The following is an 18,891-nucleotide window of genomic DNA, read 5'->3' as shown; positions in this document are numbered from 1 at the left end:
TCACAGAGAATTTATTTGAAGTAATCTTTGCAACAATTCTGTTGTTAATTCCAGTTTCACATGAAAACTATTCAGAATCTGTTCAGAATCCAATATTATTTATTTCACATGAATGCATCAAACATCGAATCTTACCTCTTTCTCTTAATATGCTGGATGTAACATCGAGCCAGAATATCGTCCGCTCTTGTACAAATGTTGCGCTGTGATGTAAAGTTACAAGAATTATGAAATGATTGGCAGACATGCAAAATAAAGATGTAAATTTTAATTTTTTGTATATATCGATAAGATAAATGTAGTTACACATTTCCATGTCCCGTATGCAAGGTATCTGGATATTGTTAGCTAACGATAGTTGTCTTTATAAGTCTATATTACCGTATTCAAGAATGACAGAAATATGCCTATATTATGTTAACATATCTTATTTTCCGTACCATCAATCTGTTTCCCCCTCCACGTCTCTTCTCTATCTATACATATCTTTGTTTATCCATATCTTTTGTTGTAAACTGACGCATTTTTATTTATTTATTTCATTTTTCTTGACGGTTGTTCTATCCAGTCTCAGTCCAATTTATCATTTTCTATGTATTCCAAGTATTTCATTATAGGATGGATATTGCTCACTTTCATTTTTCATAAAGTAGTAATTCAGCAATGGTTATTGAATTTTAAAATAAATCTTATCAATTGTCATCATTATGTGATATTTCTGTTCCCTGCCATGTATTTATATTGTGGAGGTCACATTATACAATCTATGCTTTTTAGTGAATCCCTCTTTTACGCAGATACACGTTCATTCTATTAAAGTTACGTATTATGTAACTTGTCTAAAAAGAGCATTATGTTATGTAAATTTCTTTATGTTAATTATGATTTTTATCGCTTAGTATAATTGTATGAGTTTAATATGTAATATACTTTATGTTCTGTTGGAAATAACTCGAATAGGAATTTCATTTATATATTAATAATATTCAAATAAATCAAGTTAACTTACACGAACTGGATATCTCCAACTCCACCAGCCGATGGCGCCTGCCATACAAACGTCAAGTCGACCGGATTCTTATCCGAGTTCTCCGTGTGGGTGAGCGAATCCCCCATCGAGAAACAATTGAAGGTTTGAAAATTATCCGGATAATCTGTCCACGTGCCAAATGGTGGCGGTGTTCCGACCGGTCTGGCCTGTATTAATAAACCTCGTAACGTTTCATCTCCGGATATCCGGACTGTAATGAAGGGAAAACAAGTTGAGACAAAAGATGCATGTCAGCATTCTAAACTGAGTTTAACGAGAATATAAGAACCTTTACAATAGTAAGCGCGTGGAAGGTATTAAATCATATCAAGATATTATTTTAGTGGCTCTTATGGTATTCATTTATTATTGATGTCGGCAAAAAGAGGGCACCCCCCCCCTTACATTCTGCAAAAAAAAATATTTCAGACTAATGTCCGACCGTGTCCCCTGGACATTTTCTTTTCCATCCACCCCCCCCCCCTATTTGACACCGTGCCGCCACCGAGCGTTAACCAAATTGCGCAACCTCAACTATAGGCCTAATCACTTGAGTACAATTCATTAAAATTATAACTGCCAATGTCCTTTCATCACAAGTCAACCGTCTTGAGGGTTAGGGAAAGGGTTTATTCCCAGATGTCAGAAATATCGGGACAAATTGTTGCACAATTACAAAATATAGGGTTCTGGGTCGACACACCCCATACCTCCCCCATGCAGTGTAAACCGCAAAGAGCCTCAAAACGGTCAACATTGTGGTATAGTCGTTGAGAGGATGAGTGGTTAGAAGCTGAATAGATCTTCCGTGATTTTTTAAACCAAACAATATAGAGAGTCGAGTGAAAGTAAACCCTGACTGAACCAGTTCTAATCCTCTTCTATTTAACTGAAAGAAACTTTCTTCTCTTGACGGTAATGATCAGTGGCTTTGGAATGGAATGTGCATCGTGATCGAACGACCCGACTTTCATACGTTTAGGTGTGAGCTGATAACCCGGCTCGATCCCGTCAAATGTAGTGGTATGGTTTATATGGTTTATAAAATGGGAAAATAAAATATGAAAAACATTATTCAGGTATTCATATACAATAATTTTCGTTTTGAGTGGGTATTTCAATTACTTTCATGTTCGTGTATAATTATTTTGTAGAACAATTTCATTTTGATATTTGCCTATTTTTTTCCAAGATGTATATTTTTATATGTCTGTATATACCATTTGTAAACTGAATGTAATTCAGCCTTTGGCTGATGTTTTTAGTGAATATTTGAAATAAATAAACCATTAAATAATAAAATAATAATAATACTTCATTGTGTATTGTATTTCTCTGTACTTCCTCCAATTGTGGATGTAAGTTGTACTATATGCCCTAAATATATATTTCGTTTAAATTCAATGTGTAGTTCATTCATGCAATCGCGGAATTCATATGATGTCACAATTCCACGTTATCCAATTTTTCCAGACTAATTCAATATTTATATTTTGAATATCTTATTGCATTGATTCGTACTGTTGTTTTTAAAATGAAAATAAATTGAATATAGACTTGAACTAAATGTACAGGAATTATCAATTATTTTGTTTGTGATCGTAAGTTTCTATTTTACATTTTGAAATTCTGACTCATTAAAACACTAACAAGAATCAACTTTAGTTTAATCAAGCTGGGTGTTGTCCAGAAACAGCGATAATCAATTACACAAGGATGGAAGTTATACAAAATAAGCTGTGAATCACAAGGTGTGTGAGGCTGTGTAGTGTAGCCTTTTATATGTATCCTGCAAATACAGTTTAAAAACACATGATCATTCGCACAAAATACACGCTTTGAATCCATTGACTTTTACGGTTTTATCCCCATGTACAAACATCCTCAGCAAATAGAGAGTTTAAACTCGGCTATTCAGTGCGCAATTGAAATTGAATTGTATTGCTGTAAATTCACAAATTCATGAATATTCATGAAATTCCATCATCTGGGACGTGTGCGCACGTATCTTGACATTGCTGTTCAAGGATATATACATGAACAAAATGCTAAGATACATTCAACTTTCACAATCTGATTTGAATTAAATCCTCTTCGCCAATTCACAGCACTGTTTTTTCCGTTTCGATATAATCTTACATTAAATATTCACATTTCAAACGCTAAATAGAAAGCCTGTCTGATAACAAAATATAATATATGTATAAATGTGTATATATATTTAATATCGTTCTTATTTTCAAAACACAGTATCGGTTGATTCATTATACCGAAAAGACAATGTATAGAACTGTTAAAAATAGGGGAAGTATAGATCGTTGAATATGTATTCTTTTTCGTTCCCGCCATTAAATCATTTATTCACCATTAATGTATTTGAGCTACATGTATGGCAATTATTATATGACTACATACATTAAACTAATATGAATACAACTCAACAAAATGACTTTGATTGAGGAGTTATATTCGTGATAAATGGTAATTACGTACATGTATGTTTAAGTATGTATAGTTCTAAAACGATAAAATTTGACAGATTATTGTATTTCGATATTAGTGTCAAATATTATTCCAGCGTAGGTGATAAGGCGTCGAACACAAAATTTGAAACATTCTCATTATATTTTTTTTTCGAATGACAATATATTCGGCATAAGACCGTCTCAAAATGATGAATTTGTTCCATGAAGAAACATTTTGTTCAAAGTAATGCTCTGCGTATATAAAGCCAAATCCAACAGATAAAAGGGTACTTTATACATGAAATAGGCCTATTTGTAAGTAAGATTAATGATAGTATGATTACAAATGAAGGCGATAATGAAAGGCCTTGTTGTCGTGGAATATCTACTTATGAATGTAATACACCATTTTATAGAAAGAAAAAATAAGTGGCCAGGCATTGGGATTACTAACGTCCAGTGACATCAACGATACTTTACCCCAACCGACCGATGGTATGTCGTGAAAAACAACGTAATATGTTTGGTTGTTATGGGATAGGTTTGCCCAATGTGACTGTAGCTTCAAGGAGGTTTCATTTCTACTCACATGCATCATCTTCCAACAATACAGATAATGATACATATTGCCATAAAACTCGGTGAACCCTGCTGCTTCACGGGATTAAACATTTAGTCTTAATGGCACTGAAAGCAGGAGTAGTGGAGACATGTGTCTCTTCTTGCATGCATTCTTCAAAAAGAAGTGAGTCATTATATAATTCCATGATGATCTATATTAGTGTCAGCTTGATAATTCCATGATATACGATAAATAACACATTCAAATACTCGTCCTTATATCGCTTACACATACATGTATACACATGTATGTGCAATCTGAAACTTGCCCCTACTCAAATACAACCATAAAAGATGAATAAATTTCAGTGACGTTTTCAAATCCGTATCCTAAATGATAATTAATTGTAAAAACGAATATGAAATTAAGATTTATAGGTCTAATTCAAATTTTAATGGATAATACATGTCGGATAAGGTGTGTCTTTCTCACAGTAAAAACATAATGGCCGAACTTTGAAATCTATTATGATAGGAATGAATGTATCCACTATGAAAGATGTTGCTGGACCACTTTAAAAAAATAACACCATCGCATTGTTCAGAGAGAATTGATAACAAGTTACATGTATAGCCCAAATCACGGCGGTCGCTTTATTTATCAGACGATTATCAAGGAATATATTAATGAATGATATAAATAAGATCGATACCGATTGTACTTCTGATAAAACCAGGACTCATTCATATTTTCATGGTTGTTTTATTTCAAACAGCCAATTGGATTTGCGATACATGTACATGTATCTGTAGTTCATAGAGCAAACCGGCAAGATAAAGTCAACGTTAAATTAAGCCTGTTTATCGTTTAATACATATATGTCCATATATATTTATGTTCACATCTTGTTTTCTTAAGGGGATATTCCGGGCTGAAGATATTTATATCTCAATGAATAGAGTAAAATTCTCAGAGCAAAATGCTGAAAATTTGATCAAAATCGGATAAATAACGAAGTTATTGAATTTCAAAGATTTGCATTATTCCTGTGAAACAGTTCTAGGCATGTCTGGATATTCATTAGGTGGGGTTGATGAGGTCATATCCCCACCTTTTTTATTATATGAAATTAGGTTTATTCAAAATCTTCCTACCAAGAATTAAAACAATTGGATTTGCAACTGATTAAGTGCATTAGTCATTTCTTGCTGCAACTTATTTCATAATAATGGAGACACATCAAATACACATTTATGAAAAATGAAACAATTATGATTTCATGTAATAACATAAGAAAAAGTAAAGTGGGATGTGACATCATCAGCCGACCTAATGAATATTCATGAAGATATGCCTACTGTTTCACGGGAATGATACGAATCTTTAAAATTCAATAAATTCGTTATTTGTTATCCAATTTTGATGAAATTTTAAGCATTTTGCTCTGGGAATTTTATTCTATTTATTGAGATATAAATATGATCAGCCCAGAGCATCCCTTTAATTTATACCCTCTTTTCTCCCTGTACTGGAAAGAGTAAAATAGTCATAATAACCAGAGTTACGTGTATTCAGTTAAAGATGTTTTACCCTGGTACATGTGAATGGATGCACATTCTGTATTCTGATATTTTGTGCTGTACATGTGTGATATTTTTATCAATTTCTTCGATGTACATGTATTACATGTATCGCACTATAATGAACTATAATTCATCTCCTATTGCGCAATATCTCTTCAAACTCAGTATACACTTGCCAATCTAGTGTCAAATTATTGTACCGCATAACCTTACGTAATTCACACAGGATATCCACGAGAGAGAATCATTGTAAAAACTATATTATAGCCGTTTGATACTGGTAATTTCGTTTCTTATCTCATATTAATGCACCAGTAACTATATCCTCTGTTCCAGATTGGCTGTTTATCAACGGATTCTTTGTATTTCAATGACGAACAGCAAAGAACATTTTAAGGCCTGGTCACACCGCCCGAGCGTTGTTAGAGCGGTCTTGGAGCGGAGAGAAAAAATCATCACCGCTCGCTACCGTTCACCATTTTCGATTTCGATTGTTGTTGCTGTTTTTGTTTTTTTGTTTTTTTTTCTCGATATTTTCCCCAATTTTGTGAGCGAAATTCGACCATCTCTCCCTACCGCTCCACGACCGCTCCAACAACGCTCGGGCGATATGACCAGGCCTATACTTAAAGGCATGGTCACACCGCCCGAGCGTTGTTGGAGGGTAGGGAAAGAGGGCCGAATTTCGCTCACAAAATTGGGGAAAAAATCGAAAACAAAAAAAAACTCGAAATCGAAAATGGTGAACGGTAGCGAGCGGTGACGATTTTTTTTTCTGTACGTCCGCTCCACGACCGCTCCAACAACGCTCGTGCGGTGTGACCATGGCTTAACTCGTTGCCTACTCGAACCGGGTAGTTCCTGCATGTACACAGACTAATTGCATAATTCAGTAGTCAACAGGTTAATGGTGTGACTGAGGATGGGTTAACCATCATACCTTATTCCAAATGAACGCATCTTGGTGTAACGTACATGTACAAAACATTAAAAGGAAACCATTTTGGGTGGCCACTCAGAAAAATTAAGAATGATATTACCCCAGCAACGATGATTCAAACCTTGGGGCCATAGACGTATGTACAGCAAGGGCGTCAATCCGGACGAGAGATAGAGAGTAGATTGGCCTATACAAATACTTCTTCATAAACTGTTTTAGAGATTTTACCATGCAGAAATTTCGTAAAATTTTATCAATCCCGATGCTGCACTGCAACCATGGCGTCATAAAATCGTAATATTATTACATGACATTCAAATACTGGATTTATCATTATGAAATGAACTGGGCTTGACTTAGGATTTACGTGTAATAATACCTGATTTCAACTATCAGAAAATGTTTATACAGCATGCAGTTCACTCTGTTACGTAATATAATCTGACATGTATTGTTTGGAAATAATCTGCGCGAAATCGAACATCTAATCTGAAAATCAATCAGTATCATTCTGCATCAGGAAATGATGTTTTGAACGCATTTTTGGTGCAATTGGTAGCTTAATAATTTGACTGATCTTAAAGTGACATTGTATGCTCTTTTTTAAACATGTATGATGATGGTGGTGGTAGTGGAATTGTCTTCATCACGCGCCGCCGCCACCACTACTACTGGTGGCGGTGGTGGTGATGAAGACAATTATTATTATTATTATTAATGATGACAACGACTGTGGTGATGACGATGATGATGATTATGATATTAATGAGATGTTGATAACCACGAGATGATAATGTCTGTGCTGATCATATTGATTGATGATGATGTTTTATTTATGATGATTGTTGTGATGAAACCCGGTGACGAAGGTTTCACGAGATATACCCTTCATTTCAATCGCTATTTTTCATTGATACATCTAAAATAAATTATCATGGAGGAGCCCTGACCGAGTAAGGATATGACGTCTTACTAGACACAAAGGTCTCAGCTACAGTATCGTGAGTATACGTATATCTCACACACTGCTTCATCATACATCAAATACAATTATTTTGTATCAACATGTGAACTTTCAAAACGCATGATTTAATTAAAATTCAATTATCAAATTACAGATTTATATATGGAGCAGTTTCATAAATGTATACGATCCTAATCATAATCAAGGAAATTTAGTTTTATTGATTATCAAAATCAAAGTTCGAATGACCCATGATTGCGATTATGTGGCCCATGAATATACAGGTAGAACCAGTGTTTCATTTGATGTTTCAAGCAAGTGGTAGTTATATCTCATACTCTTATACATTATATCGTAATATGATGCATGACATTTTAGGAAAATCCTCCCACGCTAAATGTATAAGCAATGTAAAGAATACCCAATCAAATCACTGAGCCACATCTTTGGGCAACCTCAAAACATCCAATCGATAATGCTTTCAGTATGCTAAGAAAGCATGTCATTTCTTTAAACCTGACATTGTCTCTAATCTTTGACGGTAGGTTATAGCATAAGGTTAAGCTAATGCAGTCTAAATTCGGTCTACACTATATTGGATAATGTTGTAAAATAACATGAAATTTTATCTGACACAACAAACTTCGATCTCTTTATTTAGAATCGATTACCAGCCTTTACTTTGATAAAAAATAATAATGCACATGATTTCCTTATCATATTACTGACCAAGGTCGTATATATAAATATATATATATAGGCATACATATACTTTACTAATAAGGTGAAAAGTCATTTTTCGCAATTATCAATATGCTATCGTTTGAAAAAAAAATAATGGGGAGTTAAGAAAAAATATTAGGGCTAGTGGTCGAAATGATGAGATGCATCGTAATGATGATGGAATGATCATGATGATGTAATATTCTGGTAAAAGACAAACCAATACTAGTGATGCAAGAAAATAAGCGCACTTCTTTAATGTTATGATGATTAAAATGGACCAAGATAATTGGTATGTATATTAAAAGTCTAGACGTTTAAACATTAAATAGCGATCAACTCCAGCGAATAGATCAAGGAAGATATGATTTTATTATAAGTAATCGTACAATATATGTCACATGAAACACGTATATAAAAGTGGAGAATATACTTGAAAACAAGTCATCATCAATTATTCATTTTATAATCACCTGTTACTAATCCACCCGGTGTGTACGACGATACATCCACTGAAATCGAATACGGACTCGACGTCGTCTGGCCATCGGTTCCGTGACCAACTGGTAACATATCAAGGCAAGCAAAGGGTGGAGCTCCAGTGGGGTAGGCATCTGTACCTCTCCCCAATAATAGACACACACAACATAATGACGTCAGTGACGATAATAATAATAATAATTTGTCAGTAATATTTGTCCTTATTTCCATGATTGTATTCCGATTGCGCTTGTTGTGCCAAAAGGGGGCACGTATAACAGTTTCCCACTTTCCGAGATATTTGTCTTTTTTTAGTTTCCCCGACAACGAGATGCTGCGGATGAAGTCGATGCTATAAAATCACACTTGAAGAGGCGAGGTTGATCTTGAAAAACATGACTTATGCCTTGGCTGGGGCACTCTTAGAATGGTTAAGGAATAGATATTTCGTCCCACCAACAGTTATCCAATGCTTGGTCCCACTCGTATGCTTATTTGCGGACTTAAATATTCCCATCCAGTATTGTGCAATCTACATTAGATATCGACTTCTGGATGAAATATATCCCGAGAAGCACTATGATATAAATCCACAAGTGTCAGGTCATGTTGAGATGTGGGCTCTCATAACATTTGGGTAAGAAGGGCTACGCCAGGTTGGTCCAGTATTACAGAACAGACACGTAACTCGCTCTCATAACACCGGAGGCTTTGCATTTAAAATCTTGGCTATTCAGTGAAAGCGAAGAAATCGCATCCGTATTTCCTCGCATGGGTTTCAATGAAGAAGATCTTTTATTATGCAGATAGCTCGAGAAAGCTAACACAATGCCCATTTTGGGCGTGGGGTTCGAGTGGACAAAAGACGGATTCGCCACATTTATTAAGTTGATGCACCGGAGCGTCAAGCGTTGTAAATGATTGGAATGCGAACCAACCAACCATCGCAGAAACGGTTGGACAAGAAACCTCCTTGAAAGTTTATTCACTCGCTTATATAAATCTCAAGAAAATGGGAAGCATTCTTTATGTATGATGCATCTATGACGTAGTTTAATTCCTCGATAAATAATTATTTGATGTTTATTGGAATTGTTAAAATATACCTTAATATTAATTTCGGATGTATTCCGACGTATTTGTTTTTCTAGGTTGAGATGTAAACCTCAATCAATACGAGTTATTGTACACCTCAGCATTCCAAAGGACCCGGTAGATCGAATGAACATCGGTCTTTAATGTTCCCCGCCTTTCAAAAAATCAGTAGAATATCGATTAACAATTGCCACAATTGTGTCAATCTGGTTGGTTTTATTATGGTGCTTTTATAATTGAATGACAAAGGTGTCATTAGATTTTTCTTCAGAAATCTAAGAACATGTCCCTTTATGTTACAACTTCGAAATAAACTTAGTCGAAATCAAACATTAAGAAAAAGAATCATTATAAGGGTTAAACTATATGAATTTTAACTAATTAATCAGTGGAGCACTAACACAAGTAACTGAGATAGATAGATATATAGACAAAATTGTATTTATTGTGATAAAAATTCAGTTAGCAGCCAAAGGCTGAATTTCATGAATTTGTAAAGAGTAAAATTTCAGTAAACAAACAAGCGAAATAGTACAAAGTATACTAATGTATAATATTGGAAAGGGGATACAAAAAGACAAGTTTAGAGAGGGAGAAGTAATGTCAAATGCAGGAATGGGGAAAGGTTAGGAGTAGACTAAATGTATATACCTTTAACATAATGAACATTTTAACATAAATATACATTTAACCAATTTTGAATGAATAACAATACATGTAGATTAAAGAGTGGATTGTATGAAATAATACTTGCTTTTTAGAAAAGAAAAAAAAGAAAGCTATTCATTTGGGTGAAATTGAAGGAGGAAAACATGTATAAACATTATAAATGTAACAGTAATCTGGGTTGGGATTGTTCTCGATGCTTGATAATGATTCTAAAGAAACACTGTGTTGATGGTAATAATAATAGCTGGAGGAATCGGTAAAAGAGGCCAAATAAAAATGATATATATATATATATTTGATATTGCAGTTTTATTGTTAATCATACATGCATGCATTCGGAAAGGGTACATTGAGCCCCCTTTGAGCTAATGTTAAGAACATAATCATAAATTATTTTCAATGATTTCGGGCGATGATCTTCTTCGATGATGTCTTCTTACCCCACTTTTTACGACAGAAATAAATCAGCCCCCCCCCCATTAAAATTGCTTGTGGGAGGTTGACATTCAGCTTTCTACCTCTCTCTAATTTCTCTATCATTCTATCCTTCAATAGATTTGTAAACATTTTGCCTCTCTTGTCTATTTCATCCCACCCCCTCCCCCGATACAATAGCACATTTCACTCATACTTTCTTTTTCTCGACATCTCTCACCCCTGCTGTTCACATAGGGTTCTCTCCCTCTCTTTCTTATATAGGCCTACATATTGAGATATTCCGTAAGGTATATCATTCCAATCATCTTGCATGGACCTTGAGAGAACCATTCAATTCGATACCATGTGTAGTACTGGTGAAAAGAACTTTGATGGGTTTATGCAGATCATTCATTCATGTACCTGTAAACGCAGGGGGTGGGGTGGGCGATCTCCTATAATAGGTTCTCAAATAGTGAAGAGAAAAAGAAAGGATAAACAAGATAAAAGGGAAACGGAAAAAGAGAGAGGGATGTCACTCACAATCAATATTTTAAAAAAATCGTCACACCTCTCCTATCAGAGGATGCTATAAACAGCAATACTCAACAATTGAATAATTAAGAAATATGATTCCATAGGCGGATCCAGCTTTTGGCGAAAGGGGGGGCGCACTGCCGAGCGGCGCACATATTTTTGCACTTCACCGGCGCCATAAAAGAAAATGTTGAAAAAGAAAAAGGGGGTAATGCCTGACCCTGTCAAAACACGCACACGCACACATGCATATATATATATATATGACTCATATCATATAGATATATATGACTCATGAGATAGAGACACATATTTCACCGACAAATTAATGCGAGCGCGAAGCGCGAGCTGAAATTTTTAAAGTATACTGACCTGAAAACAGGAAAAAGGTGCCTGTTTAGGACTGTTTGTAGTAACTCATGAGGAGGATACATATCTCACTACACAGATAATGCGAGTGCCGAGGGCGAGCTGACATTTACTTATATTCTGACCAGAAGGCTTGATATTCTAAGCATTCTTGGTACCAATGATTAAGATGGGTATCTAAAAAAATGCGAGCGCGAAGCGCGAGCTTAAAATTTTGATATTTCGATCTGAAAACATTACAGTTTAATGTGCGTTTTAATAAAGAACAAGATTATATCCAACAAAAGATTATTGCAAATCGAAGCGGGAGTTCTTTTGAGGTTCAGAACTAAGAACGGGACATTCTATTCACCTATTTAATCATGAAAAGTATGGGGTTTTGCTACAGAAATGATGCGAGCGCGAAGCGCGAGCTGAAAATTTTTATGTTCCAATCTGAAGAGCGGATAATTTTAACACGATTTTTAATAAAGAACGAGTTGTGTAGCTCAATCTCGTTTGCTGATTTCTGTGTAACATTACCATCTTATTGTTTTTGCACATGCGGAATTATTGGGGGAGGGCAAAACGATCATTCTTGACCGCGGCGCCGATCTAGATTTGGTCAGCAATAGGCCCTTCTTCATTATTCTACCGGCGCTTATTTATTGAAATCAGGGGACGCTGATCATTCTTGACCGGCGCCGATTTAAATTTAGGTGGCGCCGGTTAAGACAAAGGCAGCGCCGATTTGTCTTGACCGGCGCCGATTTAAACAAGTAGTACTGATTATTTTTACCGACGTTACGTAAGATTCAGGCAGCGGCAATCCATAATCGAATGGCGCCGATCTAGAACCAGGAGGCGCCGATTATTCTTGACTGGCGCCGATTTATAACCAGATGACGCCGATTGTTCTTGTCCAGCGTCGATTTAGATTTAGGTGGCGCTAATTATCCTTGATCGGCGCCGGTTAAGACTCTGGCAGTGCCGATTTTTCTTGACTGGCGGCGATTTATAACTAAATAGCGCTGATTATTCTTGTCCGGCGCCGATTTAGATTAAGGTGGCGCTGATTATTCTTGATTGGCGCCAGTTATATGCAGGCAGCGCACGGCTACCGGCGAAGTTGTTGGGAAAAGGGTAGTTAAAAGAAAAAATAAGGAAGATGATATGATTACGCCTTGCTGGGGATAGTCTTTCCTTTACTGTTGCTAATGTTATATCAGTGTATATTTTTTTAAGCAGCGCCTTTTCCCTTTCTTTCCTTTATTTTTAATTTTTCAAGCGGCGCCTTTTCTTTCTTTTCCTTTTTTTTTCATTTTTTTTTATTTTGAGCGGCGCCTTCGGCGCCGCTCAAATATTAGGGGGGGGGGCGCGCGCACCCTGCGCACCCCCCTGGATCCGCCGATGGATTCTGACAAGTATGGCGCTAGAGGAGTTTGATAGGTTGGCATGGACGTCAGAGCAGAGGATTATCTTTCAGTGTGTTTGGGGGGGGGGGGGCGCAACAATAGATGCCCTTGTGAATAAAGGACAATCCTCTGCGCCGACGCCCATTGGAGGGGGGGGGGGACACTAAGACGACTGAAGGGTGACATCACGTCCCTTTTTTTTCTTAATATAACATAGGTATTGTATATAGAGACAAACGACCCAAATCTTTTCTTTGTCTTCTTTATCTTCTTTTGTTCTTCCGCTCCATGCTATTTCTCCTCAGTTTTTAAACACAAGATGGTGGTTGCCCCTAACCCACCTCCTCCTGTAGCGCCATTCACATCTTTGTAGGACTGGTCTACAGCTCACATAGTATTGGACCAGATAGATCATATATTTCGGATATGCATGTAGAGGAGGGAAATGTGGTCCAGTAGCAAAGCTACCCCCCCCCCATAAGGGGAAGGGGGGGGGGGGCTTGAATCCCGCCATACAAGGCCTGGCTAAATTAGCTTTTTATCTACATGTGGTATATTGAAAAAACGTATTCCAGGCTTATATTGCAGTATTTGAATTTTTTGATGAAGAAAAAAAACTAAATATTCGAGAGACCCCGGACTCGAACCAGGATCCTTTCGACACAAAAAAAGGATTGGGTCTCACTGTGTTGAACGGGCTGCAAGCCGCCGCCTATTCACAGGCGCTATCCCTCTACTGCTCCACACGGGGACTTTTGCCTGCTGCGTTTCCGCCCTGGGCCAGTGCGTCCCTCCTTAGACGACCTGGTTGCCCGATCCTCCGACCAAGTAACCATATCGATGCCGAGCTTAGGGCGGACGCCCGATCGCCATAGGACGACGACGTACAGGACTCCCGGGGGGGCCACTTCCATTCACAAGTGGATACCATGCGCGACCATGGGGTCTCGAAAAGCACCCTCAACACGTAATTTCCATATTCTGAAAATGCACCCCTTAACAAGTATTGGCGTGTGAAACCCTACCCTTAACAAGTATTGGAAACAAAACGATACTCTTGGCAAATATTCCCCGAAATGAACCCCTAAACAAGTACAGGAATGTTTTATTGTTACGGGTCCTTCGGTCGTCGGCTTAACCTTATACGACCCCACCTTCTACACCTCGCGCAAATCGGACTCTAAACACGAAGTTTTGGGGCAAAAAGGACATCCTTTTTAAAACATTTTAATTTTGTTTTATCATCCCCGCAAATTCGACCCTAAACACGTAATTTTCCTAGCGAAATAGATACCCTTTTTTCATTATTTTCGTGTTTTAGACACCCTTATCACGTTACGTACGTAACGTGCCCTATCGTGAAAAAGACATCCTTTTTACGTGTTTTTTTGGTCGCGCATGGTATCCACTCGCCAATGTAAGTGGCCCCCCCGGGACAGGACTCCCGCTCTCAAGCGATCCACCAATCCCGACCTCCAAGTAGCTGGATTACAGGCGCACGCCACAACGCCCGGTAGAAAATTCAATGCGAAAATAAGGAGATATCTTTGTGTGTGTATTTGAGTTTTGTCAGACGTGTATCAATCAGATTTGATTATTTACATCCGGACCCACCTTTATAATATCGCCAACCGAAAGACGTGACCAGCGTTCGAATCTCAAAATTTTGCATCAATAACTTCCCATAGTTTGGATTACAGGCACTAGCGTACCTACGTGGTAGGCAGTCTGCCCCCTGACGAGTCACAACCCGTACCCCCTGACGAGCTTGAAGACCTTTTTTTTGCTTGTCAAATTTTTGGGCGGTCGAGTTTGCCCTCCCCCCTGTGAAAAATCTTAGGTACGTCACTGATTTCAGGCGCACACCACAACGCTTAGTTTTATCACTTATCTTTATTGTCATAAGAGGACCCATGTATTTATCCCTGCAAATCAATTTTACATGACAAAATAAATGATATTATTCACAATTGTGTTTTTTTTATCTACTCTTACTCCTGTTTCCCCAATTAAATTGTTGTAACCTTCTATCGAATTCTTACTTCATTGATTCGCTTTTGCCCGTGTTTTCATCAAATCCATAGAGATGTACAAAACCAATTTAGAGTGTCTTTTTAGAGTGTCTCTTTCTTTTCTTTTTTTTGTACTGCTGCGCGCTTCGCGTTTTTACCCTTTAGCGTGTTGCCTTTTACGCTGTCTGATTTGCACACTGCGTTTCTATGATGCTTGTAATTGACTTAATAAATTCATCATTTTTTGATGAAGCCCTAAATATTATATATATATATATATATATATATATATATATATATACATATATATATATATAAATATATATATATATATATATATATATATATATATATATATATATATATATATATATATATATATATATATATATATATATATATAATATTTACAAAATGTATATGAGAACTCAGAAACATTTTGTTTTCGTCCGCATTTAATTAAAATAATACTGTCTGATACTTGACTGTACTGTAGGTCGTCGAATTATAAATATATATTTCTTCTACCTTAAGCTTCAATTATTTTGTTTTATCGTTTTTGTTCTTTTTGGGGGAGGTTTACTTTTTTATCAAGTGGTACACTTAGGGGAATAGCTTTACCGTTATGTTGGACACTTTGTGATCATCCAAAGGAATAAATGCTGGCTACTTGGTTTATGATACATGTAATTTTGCAAAATCTGTCGAATTTTGACTACTATTGACTGACAATCAGAAATAGTGCTCGTTGTGATTTTTTTGTCAATATTCGCTACATTGCAAATATAACAATAATTCACGTGTGTGGATTTTTTTTCAAAAGAGATAACGGCAAAGACAATTGATTAAACATAACTATTTCGGGAGTTAGTACATCCATTCATATAAAATACGAACTCTTAAAGCACGGATGCCTTTATGCCGTAGCAATGGACAATCGCAACCATCCATCCATGCTATCAACCTCGATTTATACTGGCTTGATAACTGAAGCCTACTTATGGATAATAATAAAATGGCATGAGTAGGCCTATAGATAGTACGAGATACACAAGTAACTCTTTGTTACCTTCTCCTTTTCCATTATAAAATGGAATACAACAAATGAATCTACACATTTTGTATAAAAAAGGGGGTGGACTTCTAGATTAGGTTCGATATGCTCGTCTTCAGACATGATTCATTTCGAAGGTTTTTTTAAAGTTTTTTTTAGTTTTTAACAAAAGTCGAACGTTTGTATAACTCAGGGGCGGCGGAAGCAAGGATGGGCTGGGCTTCAGCCCCCACTTTTTTCTCAAACCGTGTACAAAAACGTAAAAATGACCATATGATTGTCGGATTTTTTGCATAGTCAGCCCCTCCACCAGTTTGAAAACCGTTCTGCGGTCCCTGTAACTGTATATTTTACCAATAAGTATGACCTATATGGGACCCCCCCTTCTCTCTCTCTCTCTCATCTATTTTGTTGAGTAGTTGATGTAGGCCCCATTCGTATTTTTTTTTCGTAAAGTGCACCAAAATTGTTTGTATTTATTTGTAAACAAAAGCTCTATATATCATTACGACCCAGTGTTTTTTGTGTGTAATGAAACTAAGTTTATTTAGGGTCTTGCCTTTTGTACAAGCTTTGCTTTTTTCGGCAAGACCCTCCGTTTTACTTTCAAATACAAATGTCATATTAGGTTTTTTTATTTGTTAAATTGTGTTCCTTAAGTCTAAGATTATGTTATATATATTTTATTATGTTTTGCAGTATTTTCGACCTTGTCATGTTATATTTATCATTCTTATGTTGTGAAACGGAAATCAATAAAATCAAATCAAATCAATCCCTGGACAAAAAATCATGCGTAAGGCCATAAAGTTAGGTTGTAGGTAAAGCTATAAGTTGGACTCATGCACTTCCGCAACCCAACGAAAACTGTGAAAACATTTATGGGTAAATTAGAGGAATGTAGTTTATTGAAATGTTTCAAATTGTTGTTGGCCTGTCCCAGAGAGTATATCGATCTGTGTACACGCTCTAATAAATATCACATGTAGATTCAAGTAGTACACTCTAAAAACAAATCAGTCAAAAATGACTAGTTAAAAGGGTCAGCTGGGTGCTACTGTTATTCTAGTCATATTTTACTAGAACAGAGTTATTTCTGACTAGAATAAATGTCAGAAATGTGAATATCAGTGTATACCATATGTTGCTCCCAGCTGACTACTGGTCTAGTCAATTTGACTGATTTGTTTTAAGAGTGTAGATTGCCAATGATTATTGTGGTCTACTACGGGTATATAGAGAATGGTGTGTTACAAAATCATTTATTTGCACACTGATTTTATAGGCATATCATTTCTCTTTTGACCATAAGTAGCTCATTGCGCTAGTGGTATGAGGACAGATAAGTGGTGCTCCACAAAATAGGTGAACCTCATGGCGTAGATGGCGCTATTAAGCGATAAAGCCGGTAAGAAGTTGCTCTGATCCATAGAGATATATTACTAGTTTGCGTTATTAGCATATCTCTATGCTCTGATCATATCTCAAGGATAGCTCCGTGGTTTATGTATTTGTTTTTTTATGATAAAGGATTTGTATAGCGCACGTATTAACCTTGTTAGGTGCTTAAGGCGCTCCTATATTACCCCGGCTAAGCTAATCTACCTATTCAAGGTTTCAGTTTTTTGAGAAATTACTTCCTGCCGGTATACATTTACCTCACCTGGGTTGAGTGCAGCACTATGTAGGTAAATTTCTTGCTGAAGGAAAACAAGCCATGAATGGGAATCGAACCCACGTCCCCATGTCAGATTGAAAGGCGAGAGTCGTAACCACTAGACTACGACCTTCACGCTAAAATAACCTATTTCAAAAGGACTTCTCTTTGGACCCAATACCTATAATTCGGACTAGTAGAAGTAGAATTTTGGTCGGTCAAGATTTCATTACATCTCTTCCCATATTGTTACGATTTCATTTTCAACTCAACACTCAATCAATATTGTTTATCAGTCAATCGTTCACTAAATCAATCCAAGAATCACTCGTTAGAATCAATCAAACATTCATTAACACTCTCGTTCCATCAATCATCCTTTATCCCAATCTAACAATCAATCAATCAATTAATCTATCAACCAACCAATCAATCAATTAATCACTCAATCACCCAATCAACCAACAAATAAATAAATCAACCAACCAACCATCCAACCAACCAATCAATCAATCAATCAAATAATTAATCAATCAATCAATTAATCTATCAACCAACCAATCAATCAATTAATCACTCAATCACAAAATCAACCATCAAATAAATAAATCAACCAACCATCCAACCAACCAATCAATCAATCCAACAATAAATCAATCAATCCATCAACGAATCAATCAACCAACAAATCAATCAATCTACCAACCAACCGACCAACCAACCAATCACTCAACCAACCAACCAACCACTCTCAACCCGATTTACTCCCTCATTAAAAGATTTTTTTATAATCAAGAAATCATATAATAGAATGGATATTTCACTCATTTAATCTTCACTTTTCAAGAATCAATCAAATTAAATGTGATAAAACCATGCTATGATACCCACAAATCAAGTAATCTTTCAATCACTTCATTGATAATTAAGCAACCATCTA

General features: G+C 36.3%; 1 protein-coding gene across 28 annotated transcripts in view; it reads right to left on the bottom strand.

Moving 5' to 3' along the window:
- The window catches only part of LOC121422500, a 155,349-nt gene extending 145,860 nt beyond the window's left edge, over window positions 1-9,489 (bottom strand). For 25 of the 28 annotated variants that reach the window (XM_041617590.1, XM_041617592.1, XM_041617604.1 and 22 more), the window contains exons 1-3: window positions 8,741-9,488; window positions 1,010-1,241; window positions 136-203 (exon numbers count right to left, since the gene is read on the bottom strand). In XM_041617590.1, coding sequence (XP_041473524.1) covers window positions 136-203; window positions 1,010-1,241; window positions 8,741-8,978 — 538 coding nt within the window. In that variant the 5' untranslated portion in view covers window positions 8,979-9,488. Of the gene's footprint in view, window positions 1-135; window positions 204-1,009; window positions 1,242-8,740 lie in introns of all 28 variants that reach the window. The other 3 variants (XM_041617618.1, XM_041617619.1, XM_041617620.1) reach the window with 3 other exon arrangements.
- Window positions 9,490-18,891: the final 9,402 nt, after the last annotated feature.

This window comes from Lytechinus variegatus, chromosome 10, assembly GCF_018143015.1.
Source record: "Lytechinus variegatus isolate NC3 chromosome 10, Lvar_3.0, whole genome shotgun sequence".
Classification (NCBI taxonomy): Eukaryota; Metazoa; Echinodermata; class Echinoidea; order Temnopleuroida; family Toxopneustidae; genus Lytechinus; species Lytechinus variegatus.
This window is presented reverse-complemented; position numbering and strand designations above follow the sequence as displayed.